General features: G+C 43.3%; 2 protein-coding genes across 18 annotated transcripts in view; both read left to right on the forward strand.

Annotated features, from left to right (window-relative positions):
• Positions 1-15,117, forward strand: part of rxrba (retinoid x receptor, beta a) — an 18,699-nt gene extending 3,582 nt beyond the window's left edge. For 4 of the 8 annotated variants that reach the window (XM_047330359.1, XM_047330360.1, XM_047330358.1 and 1 more), the window contains exons 5-13: positions 38-217; positions 1,737-1,757; positions 3,236-3,396; positions 3,486-3,615; positions 4,082-4,214; positions 6,942-6,977; positions 8,973-9,064; positions 9,229-9,334; positions 9,534-15,117. In XM_047330359.1, the coding sequence (XP_047186315.1) occupies positions 38-217; positions 1,737-1,757; positions 3,236-3,396; positions 3,486-3,615; positions 4,082-4,214; positions 6,942-6,977; positions 8,973-9,064; positions 9,229-9,334; positions 9,534-9,681 (1,007 nt within the window). In that variant the 3' untranslated portion in view covers positions 9,682-15,117. The remainder of the gene's footprint in view (positions 1-37; positions 218-1,736; positions 1,758-3,235; positions 3,397-3,485; positions 3,616-4,081; positions 4,215-6,941; positions 6,978-8,972; positions 9,065-9,228; positions 9,335-9,533) is intronic. The other 4 variants (XM_047330361.1, XM_035621225.2, XM_047330362.1 and 1 more) reach the window with 3 other exon arrangements.
• A 1,077-nt stretch (positions 15,118-16,194) lies between these two features.
• col11a2 (collagen, type XI, alpha 2) overlaps positions 16,195-21,767 on the forward strand; it is a 52,719-nt gene continuing 47,146 nt past the window's right edge. For 5 of the 10 annotated variants that reach the window (XM_047330309.1, XM_035621211.2, XM_047330313.1 and 2 more), the window contains exons 1-3: positions 16,195-16,338; positions 16,821-17,006; positions 18,370-18,411. The gene's annotated coding sequence lies outside the window, so the exon portion shown is untranslated. The remainder of the gene's footprint in view (positions 16,339-16,820; positions 17,007-18,369; positions 18,412-21,767) is intronic. The other 5 variants (XM_047330315.1, XM_047330316.1, XM_047330317.1 and 2 more) reach the window with 2 other exon arrangements.

Genomic DNA, 21,767 nt, shown 5'->3' on the forward strand with positions numbered 1-21,767 from the left:
TTGGCTCTTTTTTCTTTTCCCCCTCCACAACCTCCAGGTAAGCACTACGGCGTCTACAGCTGTGAGGGCTGCAAAGGCTTCTTCAAGAGAACAGTTCGCAAAGATCTGACGTACACGTGTCGTGATAGCAAAGACTGTATGGTGGATAAGAGGCAGAGGAACCGCTGCCAGTACTGCCGCTACCAGAAGTGCCTCGCCATGGGCATGAAGAGAGAAGGTGAGCCAACAGGGGAACAACGGATCTTGTAGACTACTTGTTCTCAACCTCTTCTGCTCATGACCCAAAAGCTAACCAGCTCCTGCAAATGCGCTGGCTGTTTGCCAGCTTTCTCGTTCAAAGTCAGAGTTTTTAAATTTTGGACACATCATTAGATGTCATCAAAGGCCATTCCAGATCTGTATGAGTAAACAGCCCAGAGTATCTTAAAATCTGTTGTCAGTGACCCCAGTTATCTGAAGTATTCAGTGTTGTAAAACAAAAACAAAAAATCCATGAAAAAGTACAAGGGGGGTGTGTGTACTTTAAATAAGCATAGGAATGTGTTGCAACACAGTCTGACTTATTAGATAACCATGTCATATTGACCAATCAAAAATCCAACACAGCAGCAACGCAAATATTCTGTCCTTCTAAAAACTGTAACAATGTTTAAACCATCATCGAAATCCAGTAGAATCTCATCCATACGTCATCACTATATGAGTAGACTAAACCTTGAAGGTACACTATGCAGGATTGTCGGTTGCTGTTTGTAAACACACAAAGTTGGCCCCTCCCTCCTCCTCGCCTCAACGAGAGAGTGAATGAAGAGAGAGGGAGTGACGTCAGCATGACCAAAGCAGTGGATCAGAGAAACAAAAGGATATTTTGTGATTTTCACTGCCGCACAACTTCGCACAACGAAGGTGGCGCATTGTTGGATCTTGTGTGAATGCAGCCGAAGCTCTACGTGTGTGTGTGTTTATGTGAGTGTCTTGGCCCCACCCCCATTATACGTCCATGACACAGGCAGAGACCAGAGGACATTGAAGGACATACCGTCCAAAAGGTTGCAGCCCAGACATAAGCTGAACTCAGCACAATAAGATGGAAATCAGATAAATATACCGCCACACACTCTTAGTGGGTGATGAGAGATAAACTCGATCTTTTGGAAAATCCTGCATAGTATACCTTTTTTTTTTTTAACTACAAGAATATTTGTATGTGCTGCGTCAGACAGATCGCATTCAAATCCTTTTCTTAACCAGTCAACCTGGGATTATCTGATGCTAAACCTCTCAGAGTTGAGCCGTGTAGGTGCGAGATAACTGTAATCTGCCTTCTCAGATTAGATTAGGATTTTACTCCCTTTATGTTTTATAGGTTACTACAATGTGTGGTCACTGTTATTACTCTAATGATCACTGAGATTATTGAGAATAAAGTGAATACAGATTAGAATTGACTTTTAAGGCAGCTGCTTCCTGTTGCAGTCACTTCCTGCCTGTAAACCCTCAGCCTAACTTTTTTAAACGTCACCTATAAGCTTGAATGAGATTGTTTCATCTCATTTAAAATTATGGGTGGAGTTAACTTCAGTAGTATTCGGACAATAGGGGAAACTCTAGGAAGGCCGAGTGGTAGAGGGGGAGATGGGGGTGGGTAAGCCTTGTAAACACTAACCCCCTTTCCCCCTCTCTTCCTCTTTTTGTTTCTTCTCGTTCTCTCTCCCCCTCCCTCCCTCCTTCTGTAGTGGCCAAGATGAACGACAGATGTAAGGAGAAGAGGGAGGGAGGGGTGTGTGTCTGCCTGTATGAATGATATTACACTGCATATCAGTGAGAGGGAGCTAGTTTAACATGTTTGAGTTTCCACACTCCTTTTAATCATCATCCGTCACAGTTGCCACAGAGAAGTTGCTCTTATATTGAGGAGAGTACAGATGCTTGTTGAAGACAAATGATAAATGTTCATTGAATTTCCTACACTGACTTGAGTGTCAAACTCAAGTAGCAGATGTCCATCATAAGCCCACTTTTCAAAATTCTTAACCTCTGTCATGACATTTTTTCCCATATCAAATGACCACCTATATGCTGTTTCCCACAAAGCTTGCTGTCCCATCTCCATCTGACCCACATATATTTTTTTAATTGTCTTGTATATTTTGCCCTGATGGCGAAGAATCATTCAAAAAAGTTCCTCCCAGAATGTAATCACCTGTTACCATGTTGGAAACTAGGGCTGCATATTCTATAATCGATTAATCTGTCGATTAACTGGTGCAGCTGTAGTCGAGATCTACCTTTGATAATATCCATTCTTAACCATTTTGGGTAATCCTGCTAACAAACAAACAGACAAACTAAATCACTCACATAATCTCCTTAATCATCAATAGAATACAAAATACTTGTTTTTCCTAGAAATTAATACATGTTGACAAGGCACAATCCACGCACAAGACGTTTTTGTAAAGTTTCATAAGTAAATATGTACGGCACCCAGAAATGGTTCAAAAAGCGAAACATCACAACGTAATTTTCAAGCTTTTCTGGACTCAATTTGATAAGACTGTTGGTTTACATTGTTCTGTTCTTATGTCGTTGGACAGGGACAGTTTCTGTTGTAGTTTGGTGAACAGTGTAGGCCTTTTTAAAGGGGATTAAGAGAAACCTTGATTCTGAAAGATTCAATTATGTGACAAAGGAAATCTGAACAAAATCCAGAAAAAAAACAATGTCACATGTCATTGTCATTCCCACGTCAATGTCATTTTAAAACACTTAGTTATAATAATAATTAACATGTATGTTTGTCTTACTATGGTCCCTTTCTGCCGTGGTGCTGGGCCTGACAGATGTATGAAAGACCGTATGAGAGACTTCAATTATCGTGAAATGTACATCTGAGTCTCTGCTTTCCGACTACTTTTTGCACATTTTGTCACATTACTTTGCTCTTGCCTTTATCCCTCTCCGTTCTCTTTGCCTCTTTTTGTATGCGAAACCTCCTGCTTCAATTGTTGTTCACCATTTCTCCACTTCATTGTCCACTGCTCCTCTCCAATTCTACCTATCTCACTGTATCCATTCTCTTGCACCACTCTCGCACCTTTCCTGCTTCTCCATCCTTCCACATCCACATTGTCTCCCATCCACTCTCCCTACTCTTTCTCCTTCTCCTCTTTCTTGTCCTTTATCATTTTCGTCTGTGTTCCCTGTCTGCCCCATCCCCCTGCCCATCCTGCAGCTGTCCAAGAGGAACGGCAGAGGAACAAAGAACGGGAAGGCGAGGTGGAGTCGACCAGCGCGGTGAACGAGGAGATGCCAGTGGAGAAGATTTTGGAGGCGGAGGTGGCTGTAGAGCAGAAGACCGAGCTTCACACAGATGGGAGTTCAGGCGGCAGCTCTGTGAGTAGTGTTTTGCATTCAGGTGCTTTGTGTTGAGATGCAGAAATTGAAAATAATGACAAATAATCCTCCACATCTGCTTCATTCAGCCCAACGATCCGGTCACCAACATCTGTCAGGCTGCAGACAAACAGCTCTTCACCCTGGTGGAGTGGGCAAAGAGGATCCCTCACTTCTCTGAGCTGGCTTTGGACGACCAGGTCATCCTGCTGCGTGCAGGTAACGACTGATCGGAGGAGGTTCGGTGAATCGGTAGTGTCCTCGTCCTCGACCGTATCCCCAACGTATTGACCCCTTGTCATGCAAATGTGGTCAAACATCAGCCGACACAAGGATGCACTCCCAGTTCTTATAATTTAAATACACATTTATTTTTCACACGTATGAATACAAGGCATTTGGCTGTAACTGGCCTCTTCTACTTCCACATTTTTCAACCTACAAACTTCATTCAAACTTCAAAATGTTCCGATCAATCAGGACAGTCCGGCTTGTGTTCAACTATTTCATAACATTCATACTTCTCATAGTGTAAAGCAACAGATCTCTGTCCCAGTTTTTTTAATCAGCACGTGTGAACGGTCCTTCGGGGTTAGTAATAAATTTAAAAAAAGACATTAATGTAAAGTAGAATATTTGGACATTGTGATTTTCTGGAAATACTGAAACACCTACTCCTCAACAGGCTGGAACGAACTCTTGATCGCATCGTTCTCTCATCGCTCCATCTCGGTGAAGGACGGAATTCTACTGGCCACCGGGCTGCATGTCCACAGGAACAGTGCTCACAGTGCCGGTGTGGGAGCCATCTTTGACAGGTAACACATAGACGCACACATGTACAAACAGCTACTCTACACTAGTGATTTCCCCTCCAGCGTTCAGCAGTTTGGATGGGCGACCTGGTCGGAGAAGACATGCCACCATGAAGATATTCTGCTCACCAGAGAGTTTAAGTGCTTTTACAGAGGCCTTGCTAGTCCACTTCTCCAAACTGTGCAGGATCCCAACTTAGAATAGATCCACCTCTACATAATATTGTGACCACCTACTCTCCCAGGTACATGAATAAAGAAAGAAAACTTTCCCTCATTTATCCACATTAATTTCTTTGTCTGTGATAATTTATATAAGCCACACACACACACACACACACACACACACACACACACACACACACACACACACACGTAATTCAGATGTAGCTGGATAAGGGATTGGGGGTTAGAATTTACTTGGGGATATTGCGTCCTAATCTTTGGTTGACTGCAGCTCCTGTGTTCTTCGTTGGCTGTGATTGGCTGAGAGATGTTGCTGATTTGTTGCTGATTTGTTGCTGGTGGCGGCTGCATAGCAGGGAGGCCGGTGACTAATGCTTGCTGCCCATATACACGATGCACGCGCACATGCGCACACGCGCACGCACACTCAGTGGCAGAGCACCTACTGCAGCATTTGATAAAATGATCATGGTTGGCTTATATACAATACTAACACGTCAAAATACTTAAAATATTTTTCGTATAATAGTCCACATCCCATTATTGTGCAGGACACTGCAGAGGCCATGAGTATATATATGGTCTTATGATCCTAAGTCCTCTCCAGCCTTGTGCATTATTGCATCAGTCGTCAGTTATTACTTAAAGGTTCAGTGTGTAGGATTTAGTGGCATCTAGCAGTGAGGTTGCAAATTGGTAACCAACTAAATATCCTTTGCCTCACCGTCCCCTTCCCTTCCCTTGCCTAGGACCATGATGAATTCTGGGAGCTCGTTTCTTTTGCTCTGCCAGACTATTGGCTGTATCCCCTCGATTGGAAAGTGATTTCCCTCCGGCAGGAATCTTTTGCTGGTCCAATCACAATCGACTATCTGATAATGTGTAGGGTTTATACCATAACTGAGTATTAGTCTGACTACGCCAGACTACCCCTTCCCAGCGTGTTGGAGAATATACGCTGGACGCATGATGTAAAAACACCAAAGGCCCTTTCTAGAGCTAGTGTTTGGTTTGTCCTTTCTGGGCTACTGTAGAGAAACATGGCAGTACAACATGGCCGACTCTGGGGCCCACTGCCATTGTAGATATTAAGCTCATTGTTAGGTAGTGAAAACACAACCATTCTTTAGTCTCAGCAGATTATACCTTAATGAAAACATCATTATGAATATTAGATCCTCCTAAATCCTTCACACCGGACCTTTAACAAGTGAAACCACATGTTTTTGACACGTCACTACAGATATAGTTATTGCTTGTTTTATCACAATGTTATTTGATAAATAATAAATGCTGGATCATGCAATAATGGGATGTTATCGTCAATTTAGTTTTAATGCACATTCAGTGCTTTAAGCCAGACTTTCTGTTCATTACATCATCACCTGCTTTTACAGCCAATCTCAATCCCCTTCATTTAAATCAATGACATTACAACGTGTCAGTTCACTGTTAATTACACAGTAGTTACATTGTTATAAAGGGTTAATTTTGCTGAGAAATACAGTCAGGTTTAAAACAATTTAATGGTGCTCATGGCATATGATGATCAACAATTTTTTATCCCCTCTGATACTTATTCATTTCCTCCTCACAGCACTCTATTTTACTGTAGCAGCAGGCTTCTGTTTCAGCTTGGCATCTGTTTGAAGCTACTGAAACTTATTCTATCAAGGAGGACGTAAATTATGAAATATCTATATACAATTTCTTTTCACGCTTTACTTAAATGAGTCTTATTACTTCGGGGGAGGGGGGTGCTAAGCAACTGAGCAGAGCAGAAAACAGAAGTCTACTACAGGAAATCATTATAGTAACAAAAGAAAAAACACAATATTTCGGAAAACTCAATGATTGTATGAACTGGAAAAGGTTGGTAGCCACCGTTTTTGTCATTCCAAGCATGGGGTCGTCTCTTTTAATCTGTCGGGGAGGGTGTGACAATGTGTAACAGATGCACACAGAAAAAGCCATTTTGTCTACATACTCTTAGATGAGTGATATTGAGAAGCCTTAGTCAATGATAAGAATGACAAAAAATAGTAGACGCCTTACTTTTCTTTTTTGTTGTTTCCTGAAGTTGTGTTTTTTAAAATTTTATTGACTTATGCTGGTGAGTTTTATGTATCTGTAAGTTGCTTCTCATGATGTGTGGACGTTTAGGTACGAGCAGCTGTTAAAGGTTCAGCGTATATAGTTTTACATATTATTAGTTTCACATGTACTAATTTTTTTCTGCTGTTGCGCATTTGGCTCATGAGATTTATCATAACCTCCTTTCTGCTCATTTGAATACACATAAATCATAGTGGATCCAAAACTATAAATCTAATCAGATGTTTATCAGAGGTCCAGATTTTAACGGTGCCAGTGTTAAGTTGCAGGAGCGAGATAGTTAACTTAGAAAGTTTGAGTCCAGACACGACAGATGTGAACAAACCCCATGTTTTTCACCATGTGACCATCAGGCAAGATACAGAAAACTGTAATAACAATGTAACTGTGTAATGACATTGTAATAACACATTGTGATTGAATACACAGGGCGCACAATGCTGAGGTTGGGGCCATATTTGACAGGTAATTACGCCACTACACAAACACTTTTCTGAAACCCCCTCCTCTTCAGTCGACATTGAAACAAACACACAACTAAAACTCAGCGGTCGATGCTTCTCAGCGTCTCTGCAGCTTCACACAAGCACCAGACGGTTTCCACTAAAAGATGTTATTCCGAACAACATAACCCAAAGAATTAATTGACACATTGACTGAGAGAACTATAGCAGTAAATTAGTTAGATGATGATGATGTTACTGCAGAGAAGCCTCGCCCCAATCCGTCTGCAGAAAAAATCTTAATCTTTCGCCAATTAAACAAAGCCTCTTCTTACCAAACCAAATGCTTGTTGAGCCTCGCCAGACAAAAATGAGAAAATCAAAATGTGTAGGCTGGCTTTGTGGTCGTATGAAAAGTACAGTATTACTCCAGCTTGGGATACGATTGAACACATTCGCTTCTTTACAGAATGTCATGTACCACTGTGCCTTGTGGAGGTGTTGTCGACCCCCTCAGTTAGACTTTCCTCAACTGTCCTCTGTGAATGAAACGTTTACCCGTTCTGCTGGGTGTGTATAAAAACTTCATTTTGGCTTTCTATTGTATTGAGGGCGGTGTCAGATAAAATCAGTCCATGTCATTTAAAGCAGATGTCACTTTCTGGACTTTCCATAAACTGTCCCTAATGGTCATTACTTCTTTCCCCTCACTCCCCGGTCTGTGTAGACCCCTCCTTTTTCATTCAAGGGCCCCAGGCTAAACCTCTTAAATCCAGACTGATGGTTTTTATATTATTGCACGAAACATTTAATGAATCATCATTACTTCTTTCATTAACGATGTATTGATATGTTGGTAAGTTGGTAGATAAGTCTTCTAATTATCTGCTATTTTTTCCAGGGTAAGTTTTTTGGCTACGTCCACACTACTACGTCTTAAAATGCATCACTGCTGCTATATTTACCCCCTCCGTCCACACCACACATGACCAGTCTACGTGAATGGTCACATTTTGGGTTGTGACACGGAGCCCGGATGCTTTTATGTGTTGGACGGAGGTTTTTTCAGTTTAAAAGGAAAACGTAGTTTTGTGGATGAAGCCTTTGAATCTACTGATTGCATGTATTGTTCCTAAATAACATGACACCTATCATCATAGTAGATTTAACTTTACCTTAACTTGGGTAAAGATTTAAGAATTAATGGGTGGAATTAAAGTATAACACCCGGAGTAATTATCACACCTCACTCTGGCCTTTCTCTCTTCATTGCATCAATACTTAACGTCGCAAGCATGACGACTTGTTTGACCAGCAGGTTTTGAATTTAGGATTTTGACTTGAATCCTAGAATTACATTTAAAACGTATGCATTATATGTTACCAAAAAATGTATGAATTTGTGGTGTTTATTCCTTTCTGCGAGTGAAGATGTGTGTCTTAATATATAAGTGTGTTTGTTATGGCTAGCAGAGTTAAAACGTGTGTTTTAGCCCATGAAACCATGACGGCTATAATACAACAGACATGCAAACATTGAATTATTAAACTGAAAAAAACCCACAAAAAACAAGAATCAGCCACAGCAAGAACAAAACCACCATCTGGTGGCAGTAGTTTGCCACCTCAGACAGTTTTAACCAGTGTTGTGTTTTTTCCCTGGGTTTGTTTTTCCTGCTGAACCAGATGCTCGGTCTTTCCCTGTGTGGTTTGGACACAAAGTCGTTACTTTGAGCTGTAACCATAAATAATGTGATTATTGAGTCTGGTCCCTTTTCTTATTCTCTCCTCCCATTGTTTTATCACTTTCCTGCTCTCTTTCTTTTGTTCTTTTTTCCTCTCTCCTCTCCTCCTCTATACTTTCCTCTCCTCTCTCTTCTCCTCTCCCCTCCCCCCTCTCGTCTCCTCTCTTGTCTCCTCTCCTCTCCTCTCTCGTCTCCTCTCCCCTCCACTCTTGTCTACTCTCCTCCTCTATCCTCTCTTCTCTTCTCTCCTCTCCTCTCCTTCCTCTCCACAGGGTTTTGACAGAGCTTGTGAGTAAGATGAGAGACATGCAAATGGACAAGACAGAGCTGGGCTGCCTTCGGGCCATCATCCTCTTCAACCCAGGTACACAGACAATGTGGAATGTGGAAAAACTCGCGAGTTAGACCAAACTGAAAAAACTAAAGTGGACAAAAATAACGCCTTTTAAAATGGGAAATGTAAAATTTATTTCATTTCCATTTTGGGATAGCTTTAATTTTCTCTTTTTTTTTCCTTGTAACCTCAAGATGCCAAAGGCTTGTCCAACCCCAGTGAGGTGGAGCTCCTGAGAGAGAGGGTTTATGCGTCTCTCGAGTCTTACTGCAAACAGAAGTACCCTGATCAGCAGGGCAGGTGGGCTGTAACACATACTATAGACATATTAACAAGTAAGAGGGGAGGTTGTTGTTCCATAATATTCAACTCAGCAGCTTCAACATGCCATTGCAGCACAGAGCAGCTGGTCAGAGGCTGGATATGATGCAAAGAGACACAACTGTCTATGGTCATGTCTCACTCTGCTCTCCTTCTCATTCCTCTCTCCGTCCTTCAGGTTTGCGAAGCTCCTCCTCCGTCTCCCAGCGCTGCGCTCCATTGGTCTAAAGTGCCTGGAGCACCTGTTCTTCTTCAAACTGATTGGTGACACACCCATCGACACCTTCCTGATGGAGATGCTAGAGGCGCCTCACCAGCTCACCTAGAGGAGCCAGGTTCGGTCAGGATCCAGTGGATTACCGGCACGTTGCACCGCGTGGGGTCGTGGGCTCTTCTGGTTGGGACCTCACTTAAATGCAGCACCTGCTGGTGTCAACAAAACCAGCTATCACACTTATACACACACACAGAGACACACACTCACACACACATTATTCCGCACCGGCTAATTATCTTCACACATGCAGGTTTCTTCTTGCGTGCATGAATTGACATACAACAGAGCTAATACACAGATTATATGGCTCTGAATGCAAAAGAGTATGCTAATAAACACACATACACTTTAAGCATCAGTTTTCCACCACACTGGCTACAATGAACGCAAGCCCTCGTCATCTCACACACACGTACATTAAATGTCTTAATTTCAAGTTTGCCTTCAGTTTCCACATCTTCATCTCACCGTGGGGTTTTTGCTTCTGCGTAACCGGTGTAGCCGACTTCCCCTGTTTTTACTCGGGTTACTTAGTCACAATGCTACAGTAGCTGCTCCGCTCTACGTTATATATCCATCACTCATTAATGGTTTTTAAGCTTAAAATCAGGTGCATCATTTCAATCTCCTGTCCACTGTCAAACAGATTCACTTCTTTATTGGTCAGGAGGCGTCGCCCTCTCAGTGAGCTCATTGAATCTCATAAACATTTTAAATATTTTATGCTTTTTTTATATTCATGCTGAAACTTGATTGAGTTTCTATTTTGAAGTACTGTACTCATGAAATGAGAGCTTTTTTTCCCATGGCATTGAAATCCAGGAAAAAAGGGGGCTGGGAGCCGACAGACTTAGTCCCTCCCACCCTGATGCGCACAGCGGGCTTTGTAAGACAAGACGAATGACTTGAATTATTATTATTAGTTTATTGTTTTGATTTTATCCTTTCCTCTACCTTGGCAGTTGGTCGGCTTTTTCAACGGGTTGAGGCTCACGGGGAGTCAAAAGAGTATTTGGAACTTCTTTTTACTCCCGTTCCCTTCGCTGGTGGTCGTCGATGCACTTTTGTGAGTTGTAACCGTGTAGATGTTCCCGTTTCCCTAAAAATGACCATCTTTCTCAAATACCGTTGACAACCTAAAAGGTACTATGTGTAGGGGTTTCTCATTATTGCACCATTTTCAGATCAGATGTGATGATTTTTAATGGAACTTGTTAAATAATTGGCCACATCCTGGATAAAAGAACCAGGATTTGGAAACTTCAACTACCAGTGACATGGTTGAACTTTTTCGGCTGTCGCCAGTGTTCGTCTTGATAAGCTGCTCAGTATTAATACAAATCTGCCCTCTATCAACCCTCCATTGCCCCTGGAAGAGAAATATCACTCTCGTCTTTGAACAGTATCTCAGTCCTGTGGCTTGTAAAGTAAACTAATAAATAAATCGAAAGAACAGTTAAGTGTCCTTGTACAAGACACTCCAGCAGTTGAAGAGGCATCGCTTCGTATCTAATGTCATGCTCTCTCTAAAATTAAGTGAAAAAGCCGATTTTTTTTTTGTGCAGCACAAAAAACAACAGCGGAGTAGAAAAGTGTAAAAGACCAAGTGAAACGATCCGACAATGGATGTTAATCCGTATTTGATTATATCCTTGTTTTAAAGACGGACCTCTGGCTCGGAATATGGATTGGTAAATGATGCTCCGATGTTTGAAATACAAAAGAACCTTTTGTGTGTTTGCGTTAATGTAACGCATTAATGAAATGAATTAGCTGTATTTAATGGAAATCCTACACCTACTACCTGCAGCTTTTGAAACTTTACCCAGTGTGTTTTGGCTCAGTTCTTGCAACTTTTGTACAGTAGATGTAAATAATGAAGAAAAATAAACAGCACCACACAAGACACGCAGAAAAAAACCCCACCTGTTCACACTCGTGATGGTCGAATATCTGACTCCAAGCAAAACAATTTTAAAAAACTGGTTTAATGTTCTGCTGTTGAATTACAACCTCCTGTGTGATGTTGTCATCACAGTGAAATCGATTTTGAGCCCAGGGCCAACCACGCCTCGCTGCTGCTTTTTGCACCGACTTCGTCTGCGGATGTTTTCCTCCGTTGTTCTCGTCGACCGATTGGCCGGATTTCATCGACGAGGGCACTTGACATTTACTGTGATTGAAACTTTGTGGGCAACCGAATCTGAGGCCAAACGCAGCTACCACACAAGATCAGGAGATACAAAGCAAACTTACACGCTCGAAGATGAGTAACACACATAAAGATGTATTACCTTTTCTTTTTTTCTGTTAGTGAAGTATTTAAAAGTGTTGACATTCTGAGGTGTATTTAACCTTCTCATTAGTCACCACATTTAACAGAAATTATAAAACATAGATTTTTGCAGTATCATTCTACAGGGAAGAGGTGCAGCTGTTGTCCTCTGCCAGGTGCTAAATATTATAACTAATGAGACTTGCACATGTACATCAATGCAAACACAGTATGCAAGTACACACAGACAAATCATTGTCCATTCTTATGGTCTGCTTCGATTTCCCTCTTCGATTTTTCTTTTCTTTCTTTATGGAAAATGAACACCAGCTTTATGTGCTTGTACATGTTTGGCTGTGGCTCATAAGTGTTTGTCCTCTCTAGCAGACACAGCCAAAGGCTTTTTGTATTTTAGAAAGGAGTCAGGCCGTCGAAGGCGATGATAAAGTAGCTGATGAATTTCTGGGCTCCACCAGCTACTTTGACCAGAATGAGCAACGAGCTTCCTGCCCTGCAGTCAGTCCAAATAGTTCTTCTCAGAGAGGATCACATGTAATGTGGACTCGGAGGCCGGCAGTTTGACGACCTGTAAGACAGGTGATTTTTGTTTAACGTGTCAATATGTTGGTCTAACCTAGTCTAATTTTTTTTCTTCTTCCATCCCTGCGAACATGCAGCCAACTCAACATGTCCATTCATTTCCTACCTGCAGAGAAAGGTTAAAGCTTCTTGGTGGCAGGCTGAGGACCTGCCAGGCTTCTTGTTCTGTAGATGATGCGGTCTCACTTTATGCTTTATGACTTGACTTTGTTCAGACGACCTGATACTAGCATATCTGAAGATTTGAGACCGCGGTGAGATGGTTTCTGTGGCAGCCAAGGCTTTGTGACTTTATGATCTGGATTAGAACTCAGCTGTGGGATGAAGTTCATCCCCGTCTCTCAAAGACAATATGCTGACGTTTGTTAAATAATCCAATCTTCTGTTCTAGGAACTTTCTCTGCAGGATTTTATTTTTTGGAGTTGAATGTTAAAGCTTGCCGCTGCTGCGTAACGTTTCTACCCGGGGGATGGGATGATCACACACAATCAGTCAAGTGCCGGAGGATCCGCTAATTGACATTAGAACACTGGTTCCATTACACAGCGGGAAAAACGCCAACTTTGTTGATAATTCATAAAAAATATGCAACTTGTATATTTGTATTGTGGTAACATGGTGTGCGTCGTGTTTTCTGGCATTTGTGAATTTAGCTTAATCTGCTACACAAGTTCATATGATAATTGGCAGTGAAATGATTTAGATTTCTCATCCCTCCATATGAAAGCAATGTTTTTATGTTTTGCTACGTCTTTTTCTATATTTCTCTACGTTTCGGCTTCGAGCTTAGGTCATTTGGAGAAACGGTAAACACACACACACAGCTTTATTATGCCAAGTCGGTGGTTGGGAATTTCTGTTTTGAATCTGCCTGCAAATACTGTAGCTTCGGCTGTGACGTGCAGACGACTGGTGAAATGATTTGTTGAGCAGAGCGATTACAGGATGCACAGAGGAGAGGGAGCCGGGCTGGACGGGTGATTAACTGGCCTGTTGACCCGATGCTTTATCAACACCACCCAGCCGCCTCCTCCTCTCCTCCACTTTGTCCTCTGCTTTACTTAAAACTTTAAACAAAACGCTTTCTTCGCTCAACGAACGTCGGCTGAAATTAGACCGGCTTAGCTTTTGGAATGGACGTGAAACATTTAAAACTATGATTCTTGGGATTGTTTGACAAAGGATGTGAAGCTTTTGGTGGAATGAAATGTTGGGTGAGCTGTGAGGAAGGGACTCGGTGCCTCGCGTGTACCTCTTTGCTCACTTTACTCGATGGCAGAGCAGCGGTGATCTGCGGTAGCCACGGGAGACCGCTGCATCGCACCGCGGCTTGGCCCACAAATGTTTGTCGTTGCTTGCGACCGTGTGCACTCGAGTCAGGCGCATGTTGTGACCTTTTGACTGTTACAGTATCGTTGTCGCCAGCTTTGTCACATTTTTTAAATAACTAATTTTTTGAAATGGATTGCAGGCTGTGACTGAAGAACTGATCATCTTGTATAGATTAAAGACCAGGGCCCGAGGCCCCGTCCCTTCTGGTCCAGGAGGTGCAGTGTTTTGCTATGCAGCCTTGAAACCACCTCCCTCACGGGTTTGTTCATCACTGCCAAGCCGTGTGCCAGATGCAGGGCCGCTCAGTCCCCAGTGCTTGTGTTGTCATGTGTGTTTGTGATTGTGCGGCGCACTAAGCAGTGTGCGCTAACCTTGGCCTGTGTATAGTGCATACTAAAGAGGGGCCCTAATAAGAATGGGAAAACAGCTTGTTGGGAGAGGGGATGCCTGGTCCCTGGAGGGAAAAGGAGACCGGTGTGCGGCCCTTCTCTGGGTGCTCAAGCTGTGCATTGGTGCTTTTGCAGCCTGAAAATTTCTGGTTTCCAAGACACAGGGAAATGCAAAATAAGGAAAGATTAGGAGGCAGAGTCGTGAAACCTGCTTTTCTTCAGTTGGTTTAGCTGCAACCAGGTCCACAGAAGTTCACTGATGCAGTGGTTTGCAGGCGACTCCTCTGAGCAGGATCTGGTTACACAGAATGAACTTGATGAGAGGAATGAACTGAATACCGTGGCTCTCGTCAAGAGGAGGAGGAGGAGGACGACGAGGAGGTTGGTTTTTAGGGTCGGAGGATTGTGAAGTGGTCGGTCAGAGAGAGACGGAGGGAGGAAGAGAAGGGCAGGATCTCGAAGAACCCGGTTCAGGTGTTCATTTGTCGACTGAGAAGTAAAAACAGATTAAAAAAAATAACAATTTTCCAGTAGATCTAGAATCTTCCTTGATCGTTTACTCTTCACCTTTAACATCCACACAGTTTGTCTCCCTGTTCTCCAACTACGCTCTTCATCTTTTGTTTATTACAAAGTATTAAACAAATACAAGAACTGTAAAATCAAAATTTCACTTTTGTTGTTGATTTTTCTCTCTTTCTCTCTTGTGTCTGTTCTTTGTCCTGTTTGTATCCGACTCCATCGTACGCGTGGAGCTGATTGACTATTGTGTGCTTTGGGGATTGAAAGAGAAAAAAAAAAGAAATATGAATAATTTTTTTCAGTCATTAATTCTGAATCTTGTTTCTGTTTGTTGTATCATGTCCGAGTAAAGGTTTTAATACTGTACGCCAAGTGTGTTTCATTTATTATTTAAAAAACTTTTTATTATTAAACAAGCTGATAAGTTTTCCCCAAATCATTTCCATATAATATTGCAAGAAGTGGATGAAAATTATGTTTAATGACAGTCGTTACAGCGTCGGTTGCACTCGTTTCATTCAGGCCCAACGTAAAAACACCCACTCGCTCTTTCCATGAAGTGGAACGTCCCAGCTCGGCTCCCACTGCGTCCTGGAGGAATTATGGTACGTTCCTCAGTCCAGCAGGACCCCAGGGCCCCTGGTGTGACTGTCGGCACCGCACTCCCACCTTCCGACCTCCAGAGGGAGCACTGACCTCTTGTCCTCGTCCAACTTTCTACAACCCTAACCCCCCCCCCCCCATCCCTCCTTCAGACCTGCGAGGTGAAATTGCTCCGCGTTGCCTCCACGCCCACCTTTAGTGCCTTGGCCAATAAGGAAGCAGCAGAACATTTGTACTGGTAACATTTCACCCTGCACTGGTGGCTCTATTCCATCTACCACATATTTAAATATTGACAAAGATAGGAATACGTGTAGGAGTTTGTAGTTTTAGCTGCCACTCTGTCCCACTCCCACCCTCTCTTTACCTCAGTCTCTCGTCCCACCCTCATCGCTCCGTCCAGGACACTATCCAGTGTCATTCGTCTTCCTCCTGCCTCGCACAGCTTAACCTCCTGCTCAAGGCCTGAACTGATGCACAAAGCCGACAGCATTGATAAATTCACACCCATGGGATCTGAATTTGTTCTCATTATATAGTTGAGCTGTGGTTACAGATCATAAAATTCATTATTTTCAGCTGATGCTTTAGAAAGGCCAATCAGTTATTGGCCTTCAGTCCTAGATCTATTTTTTTGGAAGACTTGTGTACACATAGCAGCAGTTAAAGTATTATTATGTTTTTCCTTTTCTATTTGCGGTTATCCTTGTTATAGATCCTCCCTCTTTTATTTTTTGTGTTTCACTGAGCAGACCCACTCTTCTTCATTGTTCACACACTCCTTTCGGTGCAGAGCTGTGGATAAGGGTTAGACTATAAGATGAGTCAGAGGCTTAGCATCACTTTCCCCCTGATGCAGATGTCTTGTGTTTTGTGTCCCTGTAGCACCGGCAGCTGCCAGCAGAGGGAGCAGGCACAAAGAGTTCTCTGTTGAGGACCCAGTTACAGTACAGTCATGTCAGCAGCAGCATCACATTTAGAGAAGTAAGTTGCACATTTTGAATCAGGAAAATAGTTGCTAATATATTGTATGTTTAGTTAGGATGAGTTGAGACAGAGGTGAATTCCATGATGAGTTTTCCAGCGGCTCTGAACTACAACAGTCTTTCTGGCTTCTTGTGCTTCTTCAGGCCCTGTTGCTTCCTGCCAGCTCGCCCCACTCCTTTTCTTTTCCTCATCACAATCTCATCCTTGCTCTCACGTTCACCTTTACTTTCCATCCACCTCCCTCTCTCTCTCTCTCTCTCGTTCACACTCCCTCCATGCCTGTCAACCTTTCTATCTCTTCCTCAGTAGCATTTAGTTCCTGCCCTCCTCTATCCCCAGTCTCCTTCTGGCTCTAATCCTTCGTTTCACTCCTGTTTCCCACCCCTTCCTCTCCAGCGTGCGAGGGTGAGCGCTGCAGAAAGACACCTTTATACCAGGGGTCAAATTCCTCCTAATTCCTGCTTGTCGATTTTTGCCAGGTGAATGTTGTTGCTGTGCTCTGAATAATCAAGCCGTGTTTGAAGTCACTTGCCCAGCAGCGATTTGGAAAATCCTGTGTGGTGGAAATACCCCACACGTGGCATTCCTGCACACGCGTACAGACACACCTGAGGAAGACATCTCTCTAGAGGGAGCAAATACCAAACAGCAGGGCGAGATGACAGGTGTGTTTTGCTGCTCAGGCTCTGTTCTCTCAGGTCCTACACGGTAAAATAAATGCTAATAATCCCCTTCTAATTTCCAGGGGTTGCATAGTTATCCTTGACTGTGCAATAAAGAACTTTTGTTTATTCTAACATTTAAACTAAAGACAGAGCTTTAAAGTTTTAATATTTGCACATTATCTTGACTCTAAAAAAGGCTATAAGGAGGAAAAACAGTCCTGTAGCCTTTTATACTAAATCTTTTTTTAGGTATAATATCCATTATGATATACAAAGTTATTAATGTCATAAAACTCATAAGTCTGTACTGTATTCATTTTGCGGATTCCATCTCTCCACTGTTGGCAGCTGTTTTATTGTGACAAATTAAAGACAATATTTCTACATTAACTTGCATTTCCAGATCAAAGTCCCATGTCTGCTGAATGACGGTAAAATGGCAAAAACAGCCGGTCGTGTGTAATTTTAGCCAAATGTATATTTTCTTATGGTATAAAAAAAGCAAACTTCTTGCTCAATTTAAAGTATATTTTTCTGTCTGTACGGTCCAGACGGACAGGACGGGAACAAACGCTGGAATGACAAGTGACAACATTTAGCAAAGCCAAATTACTGGTCAGCCACTGTCCCACCGTGTTCCCTCAGCTGTAATGACACGCTGCGTTCTGGGTATATACAGAACCAGGGGGCACTTAGCTCCTGAGCTGAGCTAAATCTGGGTTGAAACTGAGAACGGGCCCCGCACTGAGCGAGGTATATAATTCTACAGCTGAACGGGGCAGTTGCTCTTGCTTTCTAATCAGGGGAACATGGCAGATAAAAATAATATGTCAGACTAAGAAATTTGCTTAAAGAAACATTCCAGAAAGATATGATCATCGTCATCATCATGGTTGCTACTGAAAATGTTATGTAGAATGTTTTCCAGCGTGAAACAAAACACCAAAACTTTACTTTTTTTTACATCAAGTGTGAAACACCTAAATTATGAGCCACATTTAATATGATAAGCTCATCATCTTTTTGACTTTGTTCCAATTCAAGTACCCGGTCTGTACAATTATTTTGCACCCAAGCACCAAATATGTAAAGCATCCTTATATTAGGATGACTTTGAGGGACACGTGTAGTTACACAAGTCCAAACAGTTAAAAGGGGGCAGTAAGTGATTTTGGAGAAAGATTGTTGTTGATGATTTGACTGGGAAAATTTCAAATTGTCTTAATTTCGCTGCCATGACGAGAGACTGGGTGTTTCTGTCTGTCTGTCTGTCTGTCTGTCTGTCTGTCTGTGTGAGTGTGAGCGTGTGCGTGCGTGCGTGCGTGCGTGCGTGCGTGCTAACGAGCTCTTGTCTCTGTGCCAGGACCGCGTCGGCGACAGGAAACTGGAGGACGGGGAGGAACAGGTAAGACAGAGGAAGGTAGGAGGATGGGGAGCGTTTTCATCCATCACAGTTATTTATCCCGCTGGCGGGGTGTTGGTGTGCGTTTTGTCCGTGAGTTAATGGTCCCCGGATGGGACCAGAGTGAGGGGCCGAGCTCTTTGATTGGCTCCTCAGACAGACTGGAGTGAGCTCATGCTCATTAACAGCTCAGATTGTTTTATTATTGCTGTTTTTCCTCTTTGACCTAATTAACTGGCTGCTGTGTCCAGATTCCATGAGCATGTCCGGCCTCTCGTGTTTGGAAATCAACAACTTGTTTTTGATCTTTTGGGACTTCTTCCGTAGGACGGACAAGTCTCACACTCACACTTGTACCTGAATGTCCTCAACCCCTCTGCTCCTCTTGAATGTATTCACTGTAGTTACCACTGTTCTACAAATTATATTTTTCTCACACAACCACAATAAGATAGATCTGAGCAGCTCCACTGGACCAGTTGGGCGTTAAGAGCTCAAGAGCATCTCAGTGGACTCTCTGGTGTCGCGGCTGTATTCAAACAAATCCATCAGAAATATGACACAAAATGTCGCCTGGCAAAATCTCTGCCAGCTGCTTTGCTCACTGTCATTTAACTTTTCTTGTGTGTGTTGCCCCGTGTATGGAAAATACGAAGCAATCTGCGCGGTTGATGTTTCCCCCCTCCTCGGCTGCCATTTCACAAATTTCGAGTTTGATTTAAAATCTCCAACTGATTTGGTTCAAACAATGAATTCTATCTTCATTAACACCATTAATAGTGTCGGCAACATATGTTGTGAGTTTGGTGATTTATTGTTTTTATTCCACATACTCTAGTTGCCTATATCTCTTCAGTTGGTACTTTTTGTCAGTGGGCTACAGACATAAATCTACCTGCAGAATTCTTACATTCACTTTCTTTGAGAAAAATAAATAGAATAAGATATAACGCACTTCTACACTGTTCATCCTTTACACTTGTCCCATCTCTCAGTCCACCACCTCCCTGGTGTCCTCCGCTCCGTCATGTCCTCCATCCACCGAGCTCTCCTCCCTCCTCACTGCACTTCCATCTTCATCCCTTCAGTCACGTCTCTCTCACATCCCATGGTTTTTCCTCTGCTCCACTACTGTACCCATGAGCGAGGGCCCTGGTCTCCGCAGCTTCCTGTCTCACAAAAGACCCCTCTGTTTCCCCCCTCTGTGTTTCCTCCGCTGCCACCCCACCCCCTTCCTCAACACCCCTGTGGTACATTCCCTCCCTCTCCCCTGGTGCATTCCTCACTGTCCATGAGAGTGGACCTGAGCCGTCACTGACCTGGGGAAGCAGGTTTCTTTTTAGGGTTTTCTGTCCAGGCAGGACAAGTTAGTTCAAAGAGGTTTGGGTTAGAAGTTAATTCAGTGTCAGAGCGTCACATCTCTTCTCCAACATACAAGCAGGTTGTTCACGGACTTCAGCAGTGAACAAACTGGTACGAATCCGTCACAATGGACCTCACCTGATAATGTATATGCTGAGGAGCCCTTTTCATGTTTCATTCACGTTGGTGGTTTATCTAATTTTGGGATGAAATACTTCCTGTAATGTAACCAATCATTCCCAATCGACGTGCTGAGGCCGCAGGTCATCGTAGTCTGGAAAAGAGCAGTTGAGCAGCTGGTGTGAAAAACGGACTCAGATCTGCTGCGGCTCCTCCGCAGGTCTTTGTGCCGGTCAGCTGGTCGAGGTTCAGCAAGGTGTCACTCTGATGGGAAGACGACCCACCTGACCTTCGCCTCGACCCGTCTGGGTTACAGCCGGGCTTTGTTCCCCCCCTCTGTCCCCTTCGCCATTCAACCAGCTGAATACTTTTGATGCTTCACATACTTCCACCGGTTCTCCTCTTTCATCCCCCTCACAATCTTTCATTCACAATCTTATCTTTCTAGAAATGCTGGCGGAGCCGAGGAGGAGCTCTGTCCTGTAACCCAAACAAAGCAAGTTTGTGCAGCTTGTGATGTGGGGAAGTGTTCAACAAAGTGCCTCTGGATTCTTCAGCATTCTCACATGTTCACCTTGTGGAGATGCTTCACTGCAGCACGCTGGATTATGGAAGTCTGCTCTTTCCTCCTGTCACTTCATTTTCTTTCAGTGTTTGACCGAGTCTGTCCAGAATGTTTCCTTCCCATCAGCCTGATGTTTGGTGTTTCGACGATAATCAAAACAACAAATGAAAAGGTGGCACGGTTTTATTTTCACGATTTTAGCGTGGTAGTACACAGTGTCTCCTCCTCACAAGATTATTCAGATTAATCTCTTGTTAATCGTTGTGAAATGGTTACTTTATTGTGCGTATCACAGTAGGGGATCTGTCTGGGCTTTTCTGGTTTTGCTGGCACCAGTGGCACAGACATGTAGAGGGCTGGATGTTGTCTGTCTTAGCTGCCCTGTGCCAGACTTTGGGAGGATTTGTCCCCCCATAATTTAACATTAAAAGGTGATGAGATTGCAATTTTTCTCCCCCTAGTTTGGTGATTTTGAATGAACTGAAGCAAAACTCAACAGCACAAGAGACCAGTAAGAGAAATGTGAAAAGGTGTTTCGGTCTAAAACGAGATCATGGAATCTGACTGTGAGCTGTTGAAGTGATGGGGGACAAGGGTGAAGGGGAATTTCTTTTGAAGTCAGGTGTTAAGACTGATTATCTGTCCTAACATTTATGATCACATTATGAAATTAAGACATAGACTGTGTGTCTATACAGGGACAGTATAACCTCTGACGCTGACTTTAAACTGTTTTGACCTTTGCACAGTCGATCTGAGGAGAAACCCTGTATGCTGCTCCGACAGCTCCTCTGTTGGGGCGACTTCATTTGTGGAAAAAGCAGCAACTCTGCAGTGTCAAAGTCACCACGGTCCCACCCTGTGTTTTAGTCAGTAGGTCACTTACAGATGCATCCATCCCTCCATCGCTCCATGGTTCCACCTTTTCCCTCCCCCCTCACTTTTTTTTGCTGGACTCTCAGTGTAAATACCTTTTGATCCCTCCTCGCTCTCTCCCTCTCTTTCTGCCTCCCCTCACCTCTGTCCGCTCTCCTTCTTTATCAATGGCCCTCATTCATTGCCTCTCACCCTCTGCATGCCTATGTGCCCCCCACCACCTCCAGCTCTCGGCCCACCCATCCTCCCTCCTCTTCTCCCCCATCTCTCTCTCTCTCTCTCTCTCTCCCTCTCTCTCTATTCATTCCTGAGTTTTTGTAGAATTTTTCTTTTAGCCTGTACCTTTCCATGGCCGTTTCCTCCCCTGCCAGACAGCAGTTTTACTCAAACCTCCGTACGAGTCCTATCTCTGTCGTCCATCTGTTCAGATGTGCTT

This window comes from Scophthalmus maximus, chromosome 22 (genome assembly GCF_022379125.1).
Source record: "Scophthalmus maximus strain ysfricsl-2021 chromosome 22, ASM2237912v1, whole genome shotgun sequence".
In the NCBI taxonomy this organism is placed as follows: Eukaryota; Metazoa; Chordata; class Actinopteri; order Pleuronectiformes; family Scophthalmidae; genus Scophthalmus; species Scophthalmus maximus.